We start from the raw sequence: 19003 nt of genomic DNA, 5'->3' as shown, positions 1-19003 counted from the left end.
GTTCCTCCGGCTATTTTTTTAAACTCCAGATTCCACATCCGTAGTCTTCCGTGTCTACACCCACTCGTACCTGGAGCATAGCCCTCCATACTCCTCCCACTCTTGTACCAATCCAAATCTCTCTTAAACGTTGAGATCGAACCCATATCCACCACTTCAACTGCCCGTTCTCCCTATGTTCCCTTTGAACATTTCACCTTTTCAGCCTCACCTCACCTCAGCGGAATGTAAACCTATCTCCACCCCTCAGAATCTTGATTAAGCAAGCAATAAAGAGATCGACGAAGGTGGGATTCGAACCCACGCGTGCAGAGCACAATGGATTAGCAGTCCATCGCCTTAACCACTCGGCCACCTCGTCACATACCTGTAAAGTGGAGAATTTGTCTACACCATTCCAGAGCTAAATCCGATCGATCTGCGGGGTAAAGTAACATCGCAGAGGAAGAGCGAGGAGCTGAGTGGATTATAGAACAGGCGAGGTAGTCAATGGCGGACCTTCTCAAGTGGAAAGGAGCTGTATTCAGAATCCGAACGAGTCGCTCCAAGGGACCTGCTCTTTTACAGTTCGTAGCAGGTATGCGCAGGAGGAAGCAATTAAAGCACTTGGGTGGTACCAGCTGGAAAACTGAGAGATGGAATTTAATGCAGACAAGCGTGAGGTGTTACATTTTGGGAGGACAGACTAGGGCACTGAGGAATGTGGCAGAACTGAGCGATTTTTAAATACAGATCCACAATTCGCTGAAAGTGGCGTCACAGGTAGATAGGGTCCTAAAGAGAGCTTTAGGCACATTGGCCGTCACAGATTAATGTATAGAGTACAGGAGATGAGATTTACGTTGAAGTTGTTCAAGACATTGGTGAGGCCCAATTTGAATCATTTTGTGTAGTTTTGATCACCTACTTAGAGGAAAGATGCCAGTAAGATTGAAAGAGGGCAAAGAGCATTTACAAGAATGGTGCCAGGTCTTGAGACAGGGAAAGGTTGAATTGGTTGGGCAACACACATCAAAGTTGCTGGTGAACGCAGCAGGCCAGGCAGCATCTCTAGATTGGTTGGGACTCTGTTCCCTGGAGTATAGAAGAATGCGGGGAGATTTGATCAGTTTCAACATTTAAGAGAGATTTGGAATAGGTATACGGATGGGCGAAGTATGAGGGGCTATGGGCCGGGTGCAGGTCGATGAGACGAAACAGATTAATAGCTCGGCATATTTCTGTCTATAATGCTCAATGACTATCGGGAGACCCAAAGGAATTTACCCCTAAGCCAACAAAAAAACAAGAGAAAATCTGCAGATGCTGGAAATCCAAGCAACACATACAAATTGCTGGAGGAATTCTGCAGGCCAGGCGGCATCTATGGAAAAGAACACAGTCGATGTTTCGGGCGATCACTTTGTGTGTTTTTCCCCTAAACCAACCCTCTTTCTTAATTATCGAACAGTTTGGCACGGACCAGATGGGCTGGCTTCTGTGCAGTATTGTTTTATAACCGTCCTACATTTCATTCTCTCAACTGAGTTAGCACGATAGCGTAGCGGATAGTGCGATCGCTTTACAGCGCTAATGAGAGGGAGTTCGATACCTGCCGCTGTATCGAACAGTTTGTACGATCTTGAGATCGCGTGGTTACGTTCTCTCCCACATTTTAAGGATTGCAAGTTAGGGTATATTTGACAAATACAGCTAATCTTTCCTTTTAACTTTCATAACTAGGTCAGGGTCACTCGTGAACCTGTAACCCACAATGTAAACAACACACACAAAATGCTGGAGGATCTCAAAAAGCCGGCGGCATCTATGAAAAAGAGGAAATAGTCGACGTCTCGGACCGAGACCCTTCCGCAGATACACTGGCCTGAGTTCCTCCAGCACTTTGTGTGCGTTGCTTGAGTTTCCAGCATTTGCAGATTTTCTCCTGTTCGTGACAGGACCCACAATCTAAACGTTGTGGATCTGGAAGCCTTCACCCCCTGCCCCCCGCCCCCCGAACTATCGCTGTTCTTTCAGTACACATGAAGAACTAGAGGAACTCCGCAGGGCAGGACTGGAGGGGAAGAAATGGCCGGGCTCACCAGGCGGCGACGAGTAAGCGTCAGTGTTGCGCTAACCCGCCGTGTTTTAGAGTCCGACAAAACCCTCAAATAAGCAATGCCCCCCAGATAGTTAATTATCACCACTAGCCCCCCTACCACGAACAGTAGTGCATATACATACAGGAAACCCTAACTTTCGTTTCTTTCCCCACCTCTTCATTCCGCTTTGAGGGAAAATCCGCCTCTACCACAGCACTTAGGTACTCGTTGATAAATTCGCTTACTCAAAACGCGAGCGAGTGAACATTTATTGCAAGATTAGACGACCATGCAACTTCTTCTCCAACAGCACCGTGGGCACAGCCACACCTCACGCAGAGCAGCTCATCAGGGATGGGCAATTAAATTCTGTCTCAGCCTGTGAAAAATCACATCTCTTTAATGATCATATAACATTACAGCACCACACAGGGTCTTCGGTTGTTCCAACCTTATAACTCAAAGACCCATCGACCCCTTTCCTTCTACATAGCCCTCCCATTTTCTATCATTTCTTAAATGCCCCTAATGTATCTGTGTCTACCACTATCCTTGGCAAGGTGTTCCAAGTACTCAGCACTCTATGTGAAAAAAAACTACCAGTCTCATACACCCCCACTCTAAACATTCCATCAGTTTAAAATTATGTCCCCTCCTATTAGCCATTTCTGCCCTGGAAAAGGTCTCTGGCTGTCTGGCCCCAACTTTGCCTCTAATCATACTGTGTACACCTATCATCCTCCTTCACTCCATTGACAAAAACTTTCTTCATAAATCATGATCTCTCATCCAGGCAGCTTCCTAGTAAATCTCTGCACCCTCTCTAAAGCTTCCACAGCCTTCCTGTAATGAGGTGACCGGGAACTGAACACACACAGTATTCCAAGCACGGCCTAAACTACAAAGAAAGAAAATCTCACACAACACGGGCTGGAATGGTTCGCTGCAGAGGACGGCAGGTTTGACTTTCCTTTTGGATATGTGGAGAATTAGCGGCAGGAAGGAGACTTACACCAAGGTGTTGTTTTCCTTCCGGATTAAGTTGTGCGATGAGACCATTGTTGGAGCGCAGGCGGGGTAGGCCACTGACAGTGCAGACAGGACTGGGCAGTAAGTGAGGCAAAGCAGTCATCCCACCCATGTGCTCTGCAGCGCATCCCCAAGCTTCCCAATGCCACGTCTCCACTTTATGCGGTCACGGGCTGGAGAGCCCTCGCAGTCAATATGGTTCTTGCACTTCTGCAAGGAAACTTTCAGCAAAGATGGTCCACCCCGAAACGTCCTTGGGCTGGAGCTCAGAATTTTCTATGGCCCAGGAGCAGGCCCACAATGTCTCTGTCGACTAGAACCTCAAATGAAACAAATGCCTTTGCCTTCACATAGCCTATAACTTTTCATTTCCCACATGTTCTTTTCTCTATCTGAAAGCCCTTTAAATATCACCATCACATCTGGTGCCACCACCACCACCAATCCTGGGCGTGAATTTCATACATCTACCACTATCCTCTGACGTTATGCACCAAGCACCCCCAAACCTTTCCATTTTCTACAAGGCACAATTCAGAAATGTGATTATGTACTCTCAACAAGCCTAGATAAGACCAAAAGACATAGGGGCATTTGATCATGGTTGAATTTACTTTCCCTCTCAACTCCATTCTGCTGCCTTCTCCCTGTAACATTTGCTGATTTACTAATCAGGAACCCAATATACGCTAAGACTTGACGTCCATATCCAACTGAGAATTCGAGACTCACGACCCTCTGGCTAAAGAAATTCCTCCGGATCTCTATTCTAAAAGGATGTACTTGTATTATGAATCTGTGGCCTCTGGTCCTAGACTCTCCCATTACTGGAAACATGGAGGGATTGTCGACAGAGTCTCTGTGGGTGGAAGTTAGGAACAGGAAACAAGTCAATAACTTTACTAGGTTTTTTTTATAGACCACCCAATAGTAACAAAGACATCGAGCAGATAGAGAGACAGATTCTGGAATCGTGTAATAATAACAGGGTTGTTGTGGTGGGAGATTTTAATTTCCCAAATACCCCCTAGAGCGAGGGGTTTAGATGGGGTGGAGTTTGTTAGGTGTGTTCAAGGAGGTTTCTTGATACAATATGTAGATAAGTCTACAAGAGGAGAGGCTGTACTTGATCTGGTATTGGGAAATGAACCTGGTCAGGTGTCAGATCGCTCAGTGGGAGAACATTTTGGAGATAGTGATCACAATTCTATCTCCTTTAGCATAGCATTGGAGAGGGATAGGAACAGACAAGTTAGGACAGCATTTAATTGAAGTAAGGGGAAATAGGCTATCAGGCAGGAACTTGGAAGCATAAATTGGGAAAGATGTTTTCAGGAAAACATACAGAAGAAATGTGGCAAATGTTCAGGGGATATTTGTGTGAAGTTCTGCATAGGTACGTTCTGAGACAGGGAAAGGATGGTAGGGTACAGGAACCGTGGTGTACAAAGGTGGTTGTAAATCTAGTCAAGAAGAAAAGAAGAGCTTACGAAAGGTTAAAAAAACTAGGTAATGATAGAGATCTAGAAGATTATAAGGCTAGCAGGAAGGAGCTTAAGAATGAAATTAGGAGAGCCAGAAGGGGCCATGAGAAGGCTTTGGCGGACAGGGTTAAGGAAAACCCCAAGGCATTCTACAAGTATGTGAAGAGCAAGAGGATAAAACGTGAGAGAATAGGACCAAACAAGTGTGACAGTGGAAAAGTGTGTATGGAACCGGAGGAGATAACAGAGGTACTTAATGAATATTTCACTTCAATATTCACTACGGAAAAGGATCTTGGCGATTGTAGGATGACACAGCAGACTGAAAAGCTTGAGCATGTAGATATTAAGGAAGAGGATGTGCTGGAGCTTTTGGAAAGCATCAAGTTGGATAAGTTACCAGGACCAGATGAGATGTACCCCAGGCTACTGTGGGAGGCGAGGGAGGCGATTGCTGAGCCTCTGGCGATGATCAGTGGGGACGGGAGAGGTTCCGGAGGACTGGAGGGTTGTGGATGTTGTTCCCTTATTCAAGAAAGGGAGTAGAGATAGCCTAGGAAATTATAAACCAGTGAGTCTTACTTCAGTGGTTGTTAAGTTGATGGAGAAAATTGTGAGAGGCAGGATTTATGAACATTTGGAGAGGCATAATATGATTAGGAATAGTCAGCATGGCTTTGCCAAAGGCAGGTTGTGCCTTACGAGCCTGATTGAATTTTTTGAGGATGTGACTAAACACATTGATGAAGGTAGAGCAGTAGATGTAGTGTATATGGATTTCAGCAAGGTATTTGATAAGATACCCCATTGCAAGGCTTATTGAGAAAGTAAGGAGGCATGGGATCCAAGGGGACATTGTTTTGTGGATCCAGAACTGACTTGCCCACAGAAGGCAAAAGGTGGTTGTACCAGTGGTATGCCTCAGGGATCTGTTCTGGGACACACTACTCTTCATGATTTTTATAAATGACCTGGATGAGGAAGTGGAGGGATGGATGGGTTAGTACATTTGCTGATAACACAAAGGTTGGAGGTGTTGTGGATGGTGTGAAGGGCTGTCAGAAGTTACAGCAGGACATTGATAGGATGCAAAGCTGGGCTGAGAAGTGGCAGGTGGAGTTCAACCCAGATTAGTGTGAAGTGGTTCATTTTGGTAGGTCAAATATGATGGCAGAATATAGTATTAATGGTAAGACGCTTGGCAGTGTGGAGAATCAGAGGGATCTTGGGGTCCGAGTCTATAGGGCGCTCAAAGCTGCTGTGCGGGTTGACTCTGTGGTTGAGAAGGCATATGGGATTGAGTTTAGGAACCGAGAGGAAATGTTGCAGCTATATAGGGCCCTGGTCAGACTCCACTTGGAGTAATGTGCTCAGTTCTGGTCCCCTCACTACAGGAAGGATGAGGAAACCATAGAAAGGATGCAGAGGAGACTTACAAGGATGTTGCCTGGATTGGGGAGCATGCCTTATGAGAATAGGTTGAGTGAACTCGGCCTTTTCTCCTTGGAGCGACGGAGGTTGAGAGGTGACCTGATAGAGGTATAAGATGATGAGAGGCATTGATCATGTGGGTAGTCAGAGGCTTTTTCCCGGGTTGAAATGGCTAGCACGAGAGGGTACAGTTTTAAGGTGCTTAGAAGTAGGTACAGGGAAGATGTCAGGGGTAAGTTGTTGTTGTTCTTGTTGTTGTTTTTAAAAACACAGACTGGTGAGTGTGTGGAATGGGCTGCCAGCGTCGGTGGTGAAGGCAGATACAATAGGGTCTTTTAAGAGACTTCTGGATAGGTACATGGAGCTTAGAAAAATAGAGGTCTATGGGTAACCCTAGGCAATTTCTAAGGTAAGGACATGTTCGGCACAACTTGTTCAGGTTGGGTGGGGTCTTTGATTATGCTGGCCGCTTTTCTGAGTCAGCAAGTATGGTCCATGGAGAGGAGGCTGGTTCATGTTGTCCCGAGCTTACAGCTTCTTTTATGTTGCGATCTCAAACTCACTAAGAGCTCTATCAAGAACATTTGTAAATGGATGTCACATACTGGCCCAAATGAAAGAGAAAACCCTCCACACCATCAAGGCACAGGCCATTCAGCCCTTTGACAATATTTAAATCTGTTCGTGGCAGATGCTTACCTCAACTCTTCGCATCTCCCATTGGTACACTGGTGCAGATCGGACAGGAAGATCAGCCCTCGAAGGACTTCCTGATGATGTTGCTTAGATTGAGGCTTCCAGAAATAAACTCAAAGTTACAGACAGTAGAAATGGACCTGGAGGCAGTGTTGTCAATAACTTGGGTTGGGCAGCAACAAATTCATGAACTGTTTTTATCCCCTTGGGTCGCTACATAAATATGTAGCTGCAAAGTTAGCTTCAAGCTCCATTTTAAAGGCATTCAGTTATGAAGATAGAGGAATCATGTTAGTGCCCTGCTTTGGGCAACTGGGATGTGACAGCAGCAAATTATTGCTGCTACTTCTTGTTTGCAGGAGCAGAGGTGGGAGAAAAAAAAATCAGCCCACACACAGTTCTGTGAGCCTCTGTGGAATAAATAGAGCCTTCGTAAGAGGTTACAATTGAACTTGACTGTTTGAAAAAATTGTAAACAGAAGACAGAAGTCAACAGCACCTGATTAACTATAGTCCAAGGTGGTCTCAGAGCAAAGTGTGAACTCAGACCTCAACAATGTACAAACCACTTGCCACTTCAAAACAACATAAGTATGCAATCAAAGCAAAAAAAAAAAATTCATTCTCATGATGTGCATGTTGTTGAGAAAGACCAGCATTTATTTAGCATTCATTTCAAGAGTACTAGAATATAAAAGGATGTAATGCTGAGGCTTTAAGAGGCACTGGTTAGACCACAGTCAGAGTAATGAGAGCGGGTTTGGGTCCCTTATCTAAGAAACAGCATGCTGCCATTGGATGGGGTCCAGGGGAGGTTTACAAGAATGAACTGGGAATGGAAGGGTTAATATATGAAGAGCATTTGATAGCTCTGGGCCTGTACTCACTGGAGTTTATAAAAATGGGGGAGGAGAGGATCTTATTGAAACCTTATCAACTATTGAAGGCCTAGATGGAGTGGACGTGGAGAAGACATTTCCATTAGTGAGGGAGTCCAAGCCCAGAGGGCACAGCTTCAGAATACAAGGATGGCCCTTCAGAACAGAGACTGAGGATGATTTTAGCCAGAGGGTGGTGAATCCATGGAATTCATTGCCACAGACAGCTGTGGAGGCCAAGTCACTGGGTATATTTAAAGTGGATAATGACAGATTCTTGATTAGTAAGAGTGTTAAAGGTTATGAGGAGAAGGCAGGAGACTGAGGTGGAGGGGGATCAGATCAGCCCAGCCCAGCCCAGCCATGATGGAATGGCAGAGCAGACTTGATTTGATGGCCTAATTTTGCTCCCATGTCTTATGGTTTTGTTATCCTTTCATAATTGCCTTAGGCTCAACTGAATAGTGTTACTTTTTTTTAAAAAAAAGATTAGATTATGAGGATACTCAGTCCTCATTTATTGTCACTTAGAAATGCATGCATTAAAAAATGATACAACATTCCTCCAGAATGATATCACAAGAAAACAGGACAAACCAAGACTAAAACTGACAAAACCACACAATTATAACATATAGTTACAACAGTACAAAGCAACACCATAATTTGATAAAGGGCAGACTATGGGCACGGTAAAAAAAAGGTCTCAAAGCCTTAATAGCCTCATCATCTCAGACAGGCGGCAGAAGGGAGAAACTCTTCCTGCCATGAACCTCCAAACGCTGCAAACTTGCCGATGCAGCACCATTGGAAGCACCTGACCGCAGCAGACTCTGAGTCCGTCCGAAAACTTCGAGCCTCTGACCAGCCCCTCCGAGCACCATCCTCTGCTGAGCGCTTTGACCCCACCCCGGCTGCTGAGCAACAGGCAAAGCCAAGGACTCGGGGCCTTCTCCTCCGGAGATTCTGGACCACACAGTAGCAGCAGCAGCGAAGCAGGCATTTCAGAAGTTTCACCAGATGTTCCTCCGTGCTCTTACGTCCGTCTCCATCAAATCAAGATTGTGCACGGTACCCTACTTGACAAATAACAGGCATCACCACCGGAGTGGCCGCTGCGAGCTGCGTCGCGCCACCATCTTCTCCTCCCTCCTTTCAACATTCCTTTTTCCTTGGGGTTAAAGAAATTCAAGAAAAGTGAACTTGAACCAGGACGTCATCTCACCATAGGAATGTGAAATCAAGCAGCAGTCATGAGGCATTTGAACCCAGTATTCATTAATCTTGCACGTGCACAAGCAAATTTCAAAAACCAACGGGAGGTTTTTACACCATCCGGGAATACAACGAAGCACTCCCATTAACATGATTGTGTGCCACAATAACAATTTAATCTGCATGCATTTTAATTAAATTACTGGCATATTTCACTTGCACTGAAGTTTATATAGTTCTGCAATTGTAATGGATCTGAGCCGTAAAGAACTTTCGCTAGGATCACAGAATCCCTTTTGTGAACTGTTTACATGAAAACCATTTTAAAAGCATTCAGAGATAGTTACACATTTCAATCTCACTAATTCATATATACACACACAGAATAAACACTTGCAGTGCAGTAAAACTCAGTACCTGCTCTGCTATGGTTTTAAGTGTTTATGGAATTTATAAACACCCCTTTAATACATCTTTCAACCATGCCAGTGGCAATATGGTCAGATATTTACTTCTGAAAGTTTCGCTGACTAAGAGTGCTTGTATAATATTTGATTCACACAGTGCACCCAGGCCTTCACAGAATCACAGCATGGTTATGGTTATGTGCCAGATGCATTATTATTAACACCATGAGAAATTCTGCAGATGCTAGAAATCCAAATCAACACACACAAAATGCTGGAGAAACTCAGCAGGTCAGGCAGCACTTATGGAAATGAACAGTCAATGTTTCAGGCCGAGACCCTTCCTCTGTCCAAAACGTTGACTATTTGTTCATTTCCATGGATGCTGCCAGACCCCCAGCACTTTGTGCGCGCGCGCATGACTTTGGATTTATTACCGAGTCTAATGTTTACTCTTTCAGTGCACGCAAGTAAGGAGTTTCATTGCACCCTGGGTGCATATGATGATAAATTTTATTTAATTAGCTGGTAGCTATTTGCCCATTGAGTTTCACCTGTGGGCAGAGAAATCCCCTGCAGCTCCACTTAGCTTGCACAAACCTGTGAAACCAGGAAGATGAACTGGAAAGGGGTGACTAGAAGGTGATCGTTTCTATCAGGGCACTTAAAAAAAAATTAAATTGTCCTGATATAAACGAGCTCCACCTTTATTTAAGAAAAATCTAATCAGAGTGCAGCAATGTGTGATGTCAGGCTGCAGAGAGAAACAGGATGTGTTTCAAAATGATTATTTAACAACTTAAATCCAGACCCAGGGAAGGAAGGGTGAAGCTGAAGGAAATATTTTGGTTGGATGGGGGTGCACAAAAACAAAATCACAGTGATATCTAATGAGTCATATGGATGGTCTAACCAAGTATTGAAATAACTTCTCTCACGACAAAGTAGGGTATCTTACAATGTTACACAGCATGTTACCCAACTACTTACCATCCACTGCCTCCAGAAATTTGATGCAAAAACTGCATTAAAACGGCAACATGTGCCAAGTGTAGAAATTTACCGTTTAAAAAATGCTATTTATTGATGAAAGATTCCAATGCAATATCAATATTACAAAGTACCTTGACGAAATAGAACATTGTGACACTGACGAGGCACAATGGAATTGTGAATCTGTGAAATTCGTTGACACCCCCTCAGAAGAGGGGCATCCTTTTAAAATGGAGATAAGGAGGCATTCTTTCAGCTAGAGAGTGGTGAATCTGTGGAATTTATTGCCATAGGTGGCTATGGAGGCCAAGTCATTGGGTATATTTAAAGTGGAGGTTGATAGGTTCTTGATCAGTGAGGACATCAAAGGTTACAGGGAAAAGGCAGGTGAATGGGATTAAGAGGGATAATAAATCAGCCATGAAGAAATGTTGGAGCAAACACGCTGGGTCAAGTGGCCTAGATCTGTACCCATGTCCATGGTCTTATGGGAAAGTACTTCAGCAGAGTACAAGATCTATGAGTAATGACACACCGACCCAAAAATATACTAAAAGTTTTTATTTAGAACATATTACAATTAGTTAATTTTAATGCAGTTATTGATTCTCCAGTGTCAATAATATAATGCATGTTAAAACAATGCATGAATAAAGTACACTTTCATAAACCAATGATGCTTGCAAAATCATGTTCAAGGTAAAAGGTGGATTAGATTTCAATACAAACATTACTGTACTTGGAGTCCTGTCAAAAAAGTACACTTGTAACACCTTGTACAAAAAGGCAGGTTACAGGAAGCAACAATTAGTGATCAATCCTTGTATCTACAACACTGCAGTTTGATATTTCTGTTAGAACCAAGATCATCTGAATCAGAAACCAAGAAAATGAACCATCTGATTGCTGGAATGTGCATTTGTCACAGCTAAAGGGACCTTCACTTCCATCCTCCGTTGCTGCTCACAATTAGTGTTTCATACAGCTCCACAAATTAGGATTTCTAGTCCTTTGACATAATTTAGAGACTTAAAAAAATTAATGAGAAGTCGCTCAATTCAAAATGAATTTATCAGCTGAGGAAAAAAACCCCACAAATTTGTGAGCATTTCACAAGAATTGCAAATGTTTATTGCAATTTTAATTATGAGCCCAATTATCTTTCAAGTTTCAGAAACACACTCCTTTACTCAGGGAACTGCACACTGAAAACTGCATGTTAAAAATTTAGAGTCTCGATAACAACGACCATAACAAAACCAGTTTTACAGATATCAGGATGCCACACAGCATTCAGTATTACATTTGGATTACTTTAAAAAAAAGCTTCAGTTTAAAAAGTTCAAGATTGCATGAAGTGGCATTTCATCTGTAGATTGCATGATATGACCCTTACTACATTGCTAAAAGGGAACAAATGCATGGATTAATGAATCAACGAAAAATTCTGGACATCAAGTCAGTAAGGTGGAACTGAAAAGTCACATGAATTAATCCATAAAATTGCCTTGCTGCTTACATGTGGCAATACAGCTTAAATTTCTGTATTATGCATTTCTGGTCCCTTAAGGAATACTCACTTGCCTTACTTTAGCGACATAGGAATGCACTTTAAAGCTGGCCACTCATGTGATGAAACTTGCATAAGTTACAGTACTTAAAGCAGTTTCTTAAAGTCAATGTTAAACTGGGCCACATGGTTTTTAAAATGCCAGGGCAGAACACCATGTTATATAGGACAACAAATCAATAAACACATTCAAGCTTCTCTTTTCCTCCCCACACCTAGGTCCCATCCTAAAATCAATTTAACCTCAACATTTTAACAAGAGGTACATTTGTTAACTAGCACCTCTGCTTTATAACATTATATCACTCTGCAGTACCTGGACTGGCCCTCTTTACTTAATAAAAACAAAAGCAGCACTTGGTCTCAGGAGAAGTCCTTCAATGTCCAAAGTGCACAAACTTGATGATGCAAACAGCCCAGGAAGCCTTACAAACTGCTGCCAAAAAGTTACTAACATAAATAATCTTCCTCATTTGTGAAATAACAACAGCTTGTTACAAGAATAATCTACCTTTGCTGCAAATGTGCAAAGTTACAAATGAATTAATATTTTGAAACTGAATTTAAATGCATTTAGAAGTTGAACTTTCATAGCTTCAGTCACACCTAAAGACCAGTGTACATATATATTTTACATTTATTATTTGCTGCACTCCCATGAACACCTCAGCCGTTACTACTCCTAGGTGGAGATGGTGGACATGCAACTTCAGTTACTGCTAGCCTCATGAGTTGAACTTGCACCATTTTTCCCCTCCTGTTTCATTACAGCTTGGCTGAGATTGGGAAGCACACTCTTTATAAATGCACCTTCAGGAAATAAAAGGCATCTTAACAGAAAAGAACCCTTGCACACAGAAAACGAGGGAACATACAGAAGACCACCATTTATATTACTTAAATTCCAACAATTTAAACCCCTTGCAAAATAACTGATATTTTCCACTGAGGACAAGTAATTGCATTTTCTTTAAACTTAGCAATATTAAAAGATTTAGTTACCATATAAAAGGTCTGCATAGCTTTAATTGCCATGTGCTTGTATAAGGGTCTCTGTACGGTTTTTTACAACTGCCTCAGCCATCAGTTGGAATCAGTACAACTACTGACTTGTCTCAAATTGGCAGCATCCTGATCATACAGCTAAAAATAACTGCACTCGCAAGCTTAACGTTTACATAGAACAAGGTTGGGGAAAGATTTACAGGCTTAAAATCAAAGCTAAACCAATGATCGTGATAAATTTTGGATGTACAAGAATAATAAAAGCTTACATTCATGAAATCACAAAGAATACTTTGCATGTTAAGGCATCAAATGGCCTGAAGGTTTAATAATATTGAAGGTTTCTTCTATTACATGGGCATATATAATATAGCAATACTGAAACCCTCTTCTCAACCTCCAAGACCACCATCCGTCACATTATTATAGTGGGGGGCCAATTCCCAGGATCAGCATACACTGGGGGACCGTGCAACAAATGTAATCACCGAGCAAAGCACAAAATGAGTGCTGGCAGAAGATATTCCTTTCGGCTTCTCATGGAACTTATGACACCACCTGAATATGATCCGTGTAAATGTGTTCTTCACACTCCTGGACTGGCATCACTTTACCAATTGGTTGTCTGAATATCTACCTGGAAGCAAACTCTACTTCCCATTTGATCTGACCAGTATTTTTAAAAGCTATGATATAGATTTGAAGGCAACTCCTCCAATACCGAATGTGTATTCCACATTTAGTGCAAAAATAGTTATCTTTTGAAGCTACAGTATACAGAGAGTGCTCACATGTTTACTGATACACTGATATTGGCCAGAGCCTTTAAAAGCCTGAAGGAAATACTGGCAAGTTTACACTACATAGTAACAGCTTACCCCATGGTACACTCAAATATCACTTAACAGATAGCTACAGAATTAATAAACAAATGGACTAAGCAGAAATCTTTATACAGATCAGAACAAATAGATTTCTGAATCTTAAGTGGAATTTACATTTTAGCTTGATTTTCTTTCAATAGGTGGTACAGGGCATTCATCTGAGAATCTGATATTGCTCCTCTTAGCTGGTCAGAGGGAAGCAAAATTGAAGTCCACCATGGCCATCCTTCATGACAATAGAAAAGACAGCTGACTAAAAAGGGAGTAGGGAGAACTGACAGAGACAAGTACACAACTTGAGATTAGTCAGTGAAGGATGGAATTTAGAGGACATTTACAGAATAAGTATCGAGCTTTGAATTGTTCTGGACAGCTTCTTAAGATGGTACTTTGCTTGTAGCAAAAGTTTAGTCCTGAAATGGATAAAATCCACAATTCAAAGGCCCAATATCTAGAACTTCACACTCTTCTAGCAAAGGAGAAAAGGAAATGCATGTGGAACATTAACCTTAGGTTTACAAGAACATAATTATGTAGTTTGTAATGTAAACATTAATCTAGAATCATGTAGAAACAAAAAGGCACATTTAGAATATACATTCACATACAAACTGACTGAACGGCAATCCATTAAATGCAGCTCAAGACAGGAACTGAATTTAACAAGCAGTATGTAACTCTTCCCTTTCTAAATAATAAAATTGAATAAATCCCACAAGAATTCTTACAATGACATGAACAAAGCAGAATTGAGAATTTCCACCCATGATGAGCACATTCACACCCCTCCAGCCATGTTACTCGTGAAGAAATGATGCATCCCTCAAGTCAATCAAGATTCTTGAAATTATATGCTGTTCAAGAAATTCAGACAATGGTTAACCTAATGGCAAAGGTACGAGAACTGTAACCCGGGGTGTGCCCTTCATTCATATAACTGAGCCTTCACTTGATAGCTTCTTGTATCGGAAATAGTTAACAGAAAAAGGTACAAAAATTTCATGTAGGTCTAGTAGAAAGATTAATTGTGGTGGTCCAATTGCGCTCACTGCTGATAACACAATAAATAAATTTGATTTCTTCATTTCTGAATATTGTTACTGCAGGAACAAATGTTAGAACCTGATACGGACTACCAGCACATGCAGCAGCCACAGTTCAAGCTTGCTAAGATTTCCACACCCGTGACCCAGGACATTCACTGCCAGTGTGAGGTTTTAAGAAAGGAAGGAAACAGCATGATTATTCAGCTGCATTACCCAGAGTGAAGATACTTAATAAGAAAAAATGATTAAGTGCTCTCTGCTTTTGGGTTAACTTGCAGATACTACTGGATGGATAAATGAAAACCCTAAAAGACGATACATAATAAACAATTTGTTCACCTAATTTCAAAATATCAAAAAGCTGAAAACTTGATAGCAAGTTCCCTACACATTTTCTTCATTATTTTCATTCAAAATTAAAATGTTCCTCCAGCATTTCCTTCAACATTGGACCAATTTTAAACTACATAAGTGAAAACCACAAGCATGGATTTTGTAAAGGAGGACAGCATATCACTGAACATACAGACACTTACAACAAAATAGCTTTTCAGGGGTAAGTGAATCATTTGGTGATTCTAGCCAGCACCAGCTTCAGCCTCAGAAGTTCTTGATCTTTCTTCTCCAATTGAGCACCAAGAAAAACAATTCACAATGATTTAGGTATGGTTTGTTTGAAATAGGTTTAACTTTCCCTGTGCATCCGTCCCTCTCCTTCCAAACAAGTTCTTGAAAACTACAATTATCAAGATGTGCAGGACCACATTTAAAAGGAATAACAAGACTGGAGTAGTTACAGTACTTGTTGCAGTGATTTTTTTTGGCAGGGGAGGAAAGGAAAGGAAGCAAGAATTTAAATCAGACAATGATTAAAAAAAAGTCACCAACAAGGATTGCATGGCTATGAGAAGGGTTCTCATTCTTACCATGACACAAAGTGAATTGCAGTTCACATTAGCAAAGGCAAGTAGACATGCTGATCAGGCGTCCCATTTGTTTCAATTTCTCAAGTGATGCTAAAACCTGTACACATACGTTGTTAATGGAACACAAATAGCTTTAGAGGCATCAAGTGTGCCTGTTCAATTTAGGTTTTTTTTTTGTTTACATATAAATAGACAAGAAAATTCAAAGCACAAAACAGTGGAGCGGTATTGAACTGAAAATAGACGTGGACGTGCAGGTGCTTGTCTAGCTGGGGGTATTGCTCAATCCTCATTTTCTTCATAGCTGGTTTCATCAGATGGACGGTCAATTAAAGGCTCTAACTTGTGTCGAGAATATTTCAACTGTAAGAGGTCACCAACCTCTCCTATCACCTTTAAAGCCTAAAACAAAGCAAAAACAAAATATTAATAAACTGTACAATAACTATACAAACTAAAGATGGAGTGTTCCTAACCCCACCCTCATAAGTAGCCCTCTTGATAACAGTAATTAAATGGATTTATCCCATGATCTCTGCATCTTACAAATATTTGAAGTCACTATAGTGTTGATGGAAGCAGCAAAACTTGGATACAGATTTCACAAACACAAATTTTTTAAATTTAACTAAATTGCAAAGTATAAATATTAGTCAGCATATTGGAGATAACAACCCTGGTTATATATCAAAGTAAAATATGTAAATGAATATAAAGTTAAACCTGTATTGGAAATAACGTGGAAAACGTGCAACTCAGGTGGCTGATGGTTGGGTTGAGTTGTTCTCTGATCTTGGCAATCCATTTGCAAACATTTTATAACCAGACGAGGAGACATCATCAGTGTGCTGTTCAGTTATGCTGTGTCCTCCAAATGCAGGCCTTGATATGCTTATCAATCAGTTGATTGGTCATCATTACAGAAACTCAATTGACTGGGCATCAGTGAAAGTCATGGCATAAGCAAACAAGAGAATTCCCAGAAGCATGGTTTGCCATAAACATTTCTATAAACAAACATACAGACTTCGATCCCATTTATAAGTCAATGCAGGCAAAATTCTAGACAATGTGCAGAGTTCACCATGCAACCAATCAGCAACGAGACATCTTCCCTACATTATACACGAGGAAATCTGCAGGTGCTGGAAATTCCAGCAACACACACAAAAAATGCTGGTGAATGCAGCAGGCCAGGCAGCATCTATAGGAAGAGGTATAGTCGACGTTTTGGGCCAAGACCCTTCGTCAGCATTTTTTGTGTGTTGCTTCTTACATCATAACTGAGTTTCCATAATGATGGTCAATCAACTGATGATAAGTATATAAAGGGCAAGCATTTGGAAGATGCAGCACAAGCGAACAACACACTGATGATAGCTCCTCGTAGGTGACAAAATATTTGTAAATGGATTGCCAAGAATGGAGAAAAACGGAACCCAACATGTATTGTTTAATCTTCTGATATGTCCAGAAACAACACCACTGCCATGTACCTGGCAAGATGGTACAAAGGCTCTAACATGCTTGACAGAATCCTGAAGCTCCCAGATCACAAGAGGGATCCAGGGCACACAATAGCCAACAATATAAGATCTTCTCAAAGCCAGCCAGCCCCTTCAAAAAGCACATGCTGGAAGATGGAACCAAAATAACTCAAAAAGGAATCAATGGAATGCTCATGCAAAGTTTCTTGAATAAACCTCAGCCAAGTTCCAGGGAGTTGATCCACTAATATTGGCCAAGGTCTCTCAGTGCAGCAGCAATTTAATTGGTAAACACAATTTTGCTGGAAATTTGGATATTTATGAAACAATCAACTGTCTCTGAAGACACCTGGAAAACTTTTCATCCTTTAGAACTTTATAAAAAGCCTCAAGTTTAGCAACGAGATTCAATTGAAACCCAGTCATTTCTTATTTGCTGAGTAATTTTGAAATGAGTGCTTTCACGGAAGGCACAGTGGGTGGGATAGACATCTAACTGCATAAGCTAAATCCAAAGAACAAAAACTATGTTCCAATATAAAACAGAAATATTAATTGCACAGGAATTGCAATGGAAAATTCCAACTGTGGGGCTAGGCAGCTTTAAGCAAATTATTAGCAGGTGAAGATAATATTCAACATTGTTGAGCAAAATGCATTATAAGCAAATTGATCGTGACTCAAACAGGAATTTAAATTTGTGGGTGGTTGGGAATGTGTACTTTTAACTTAAATGTCCGTGCACGTAACCCAAGATTTTTTAAAAAATTAAGTGAATTGCTTGGGAAGTGGAGGTGAAAGTTCTGCTTTTAAACTGAGAGCAAACAATTAGTAAAATTAATGCCGATATTGGAAGAGAAATTGGTGCGTCAGAACTTGACCTCTATTTTAATACTGCAGCAAATTTATAATGAGTGTGTCATAGATTCACAAGGAGGTGCAACTAGTTCTGAGATTTGCCAGAGTAACTACTACTGGGCTATAAAATTAGATGCACTTTAATATGTGCAAACATAAAGGAATACACTCAATGGCCACTTAATTAGATACAGGAGCGGAACTTGGTGTGGGTTTTGTGCTGCTGTAGCCCATCCACTTCAAGGTTTGGTGTGTCATACGTTCAGAGACGCTCTTCTGCATTCCATTGTTGTAGCATGTGGTTATTTGAAGTACTGTCTCCTTCCTGTCAGCTTGAACCAGTCTGGCCATTCTCTGTGCTCTCTCATTAACAAGGCGTTTTCGCCCACATAACTGCCACTCACTGGATTTTTTTTTGTTTTTGCACCATTCTCTGTAAACTCGGGACTGTTGTGCATGAAAATCCAAGGAGGTCAGCAGTTTCTGAGATATTTAAATCACCTCATCTGGCACTAATCATTCCATGCTCAAAGTCATTTAGATCTTACTGCTTCCCCATTATGATGTTTGGTCTGAGCAACAACATCCTCTTGATCATGTCTGCATGCTTTTATGCACAGAGTTGCTACTACTAGATTGGTTGATTAGGTATTTGCATTAATGAGCTGTACAGGTGTACCTCACAAAGTGTCCACTGAGTGTAGATAAAGCATATTCAAGACAGTAAAGTAAAATGGTTCATGTAGAAGATTTTGGGTAATCTTGTGCTACAACTTCAGTGATAAGACAAGCTGTCAGTTGCAAGCAAACTACAAAGAAACTCAAGCATGATGTGGGTTGGGTACAAACTATACACAATTATAAATGCATCCCATGCTAAATGGGGCTCTGCACTAGCCCATCACTGAACTGTTTCCACAACCCGAGGACTCAATATTTATTGCTTATTTATTATTTTTCTTTTGTATTTACAGTTTGTTGAGATCAGAGATGGGGTGGGGGGGGGGAGGGGG

General features: G+C 41.3%; 1 protein-coding gene and 1 non-coding gene across 2 annotated transcripts in view; both read right to left on the bottom strand.

The window, feature by feature from the left end:
- Positions 1 to 279: 279 nt before the first annotated feature.
- Positions 280 to 361, bottom strand: trnas-gcu (transfer RNA serine (anticodon GCU)). Its single transcript has one exon. It is a non-coding gene; the product is annotated as a tRNA-Ser (tRNA).
- Positions 362 to 10797: 10436 nt separating this feature from the next.
- The window catches only part of sptlc2a (serine palmitoyltransferase, long chain base subunit 2a), a 146500-nt gene continuing 138294 nt past the window's right edge, over positions 10798 to 19003 (bottom strand). Inside the window, exon 12 of the mRNA XM_072273291.1 lies at positions 10798 to 16047. Within this exon, the coding sequence (XP_072129392.1) occupies positions 15928 to 16047 (120 nt within the window). The 3' untranslated portion in view covers positions 10798 to 15927. The remainder of the gene's footprint in view (positions 16048 to 19003) is intronic.

The sequence above is a fragment of the Mobula birostris genome, chromosome 1, assembly GCF_030028105.1.
Source record: "Mobula birostris isolate sMobBir1 chromosome 1, sMobBir1.hap1, whole genome shotgun sequence".
In the NCBI taxonomy this organism is placed as follows: domain Eukaryota; kingdom Metazoa; phylum Chordata; class Chondrichthyes; order Myliobatiformes; family Myliobatidae; genus Mobula; species Mobula birostris.
The sequence above is the reverse complement of the archived record's forward strand: the minus strand, read 5'-3'. Positions and strand labels throughout refer to the sequence as shown.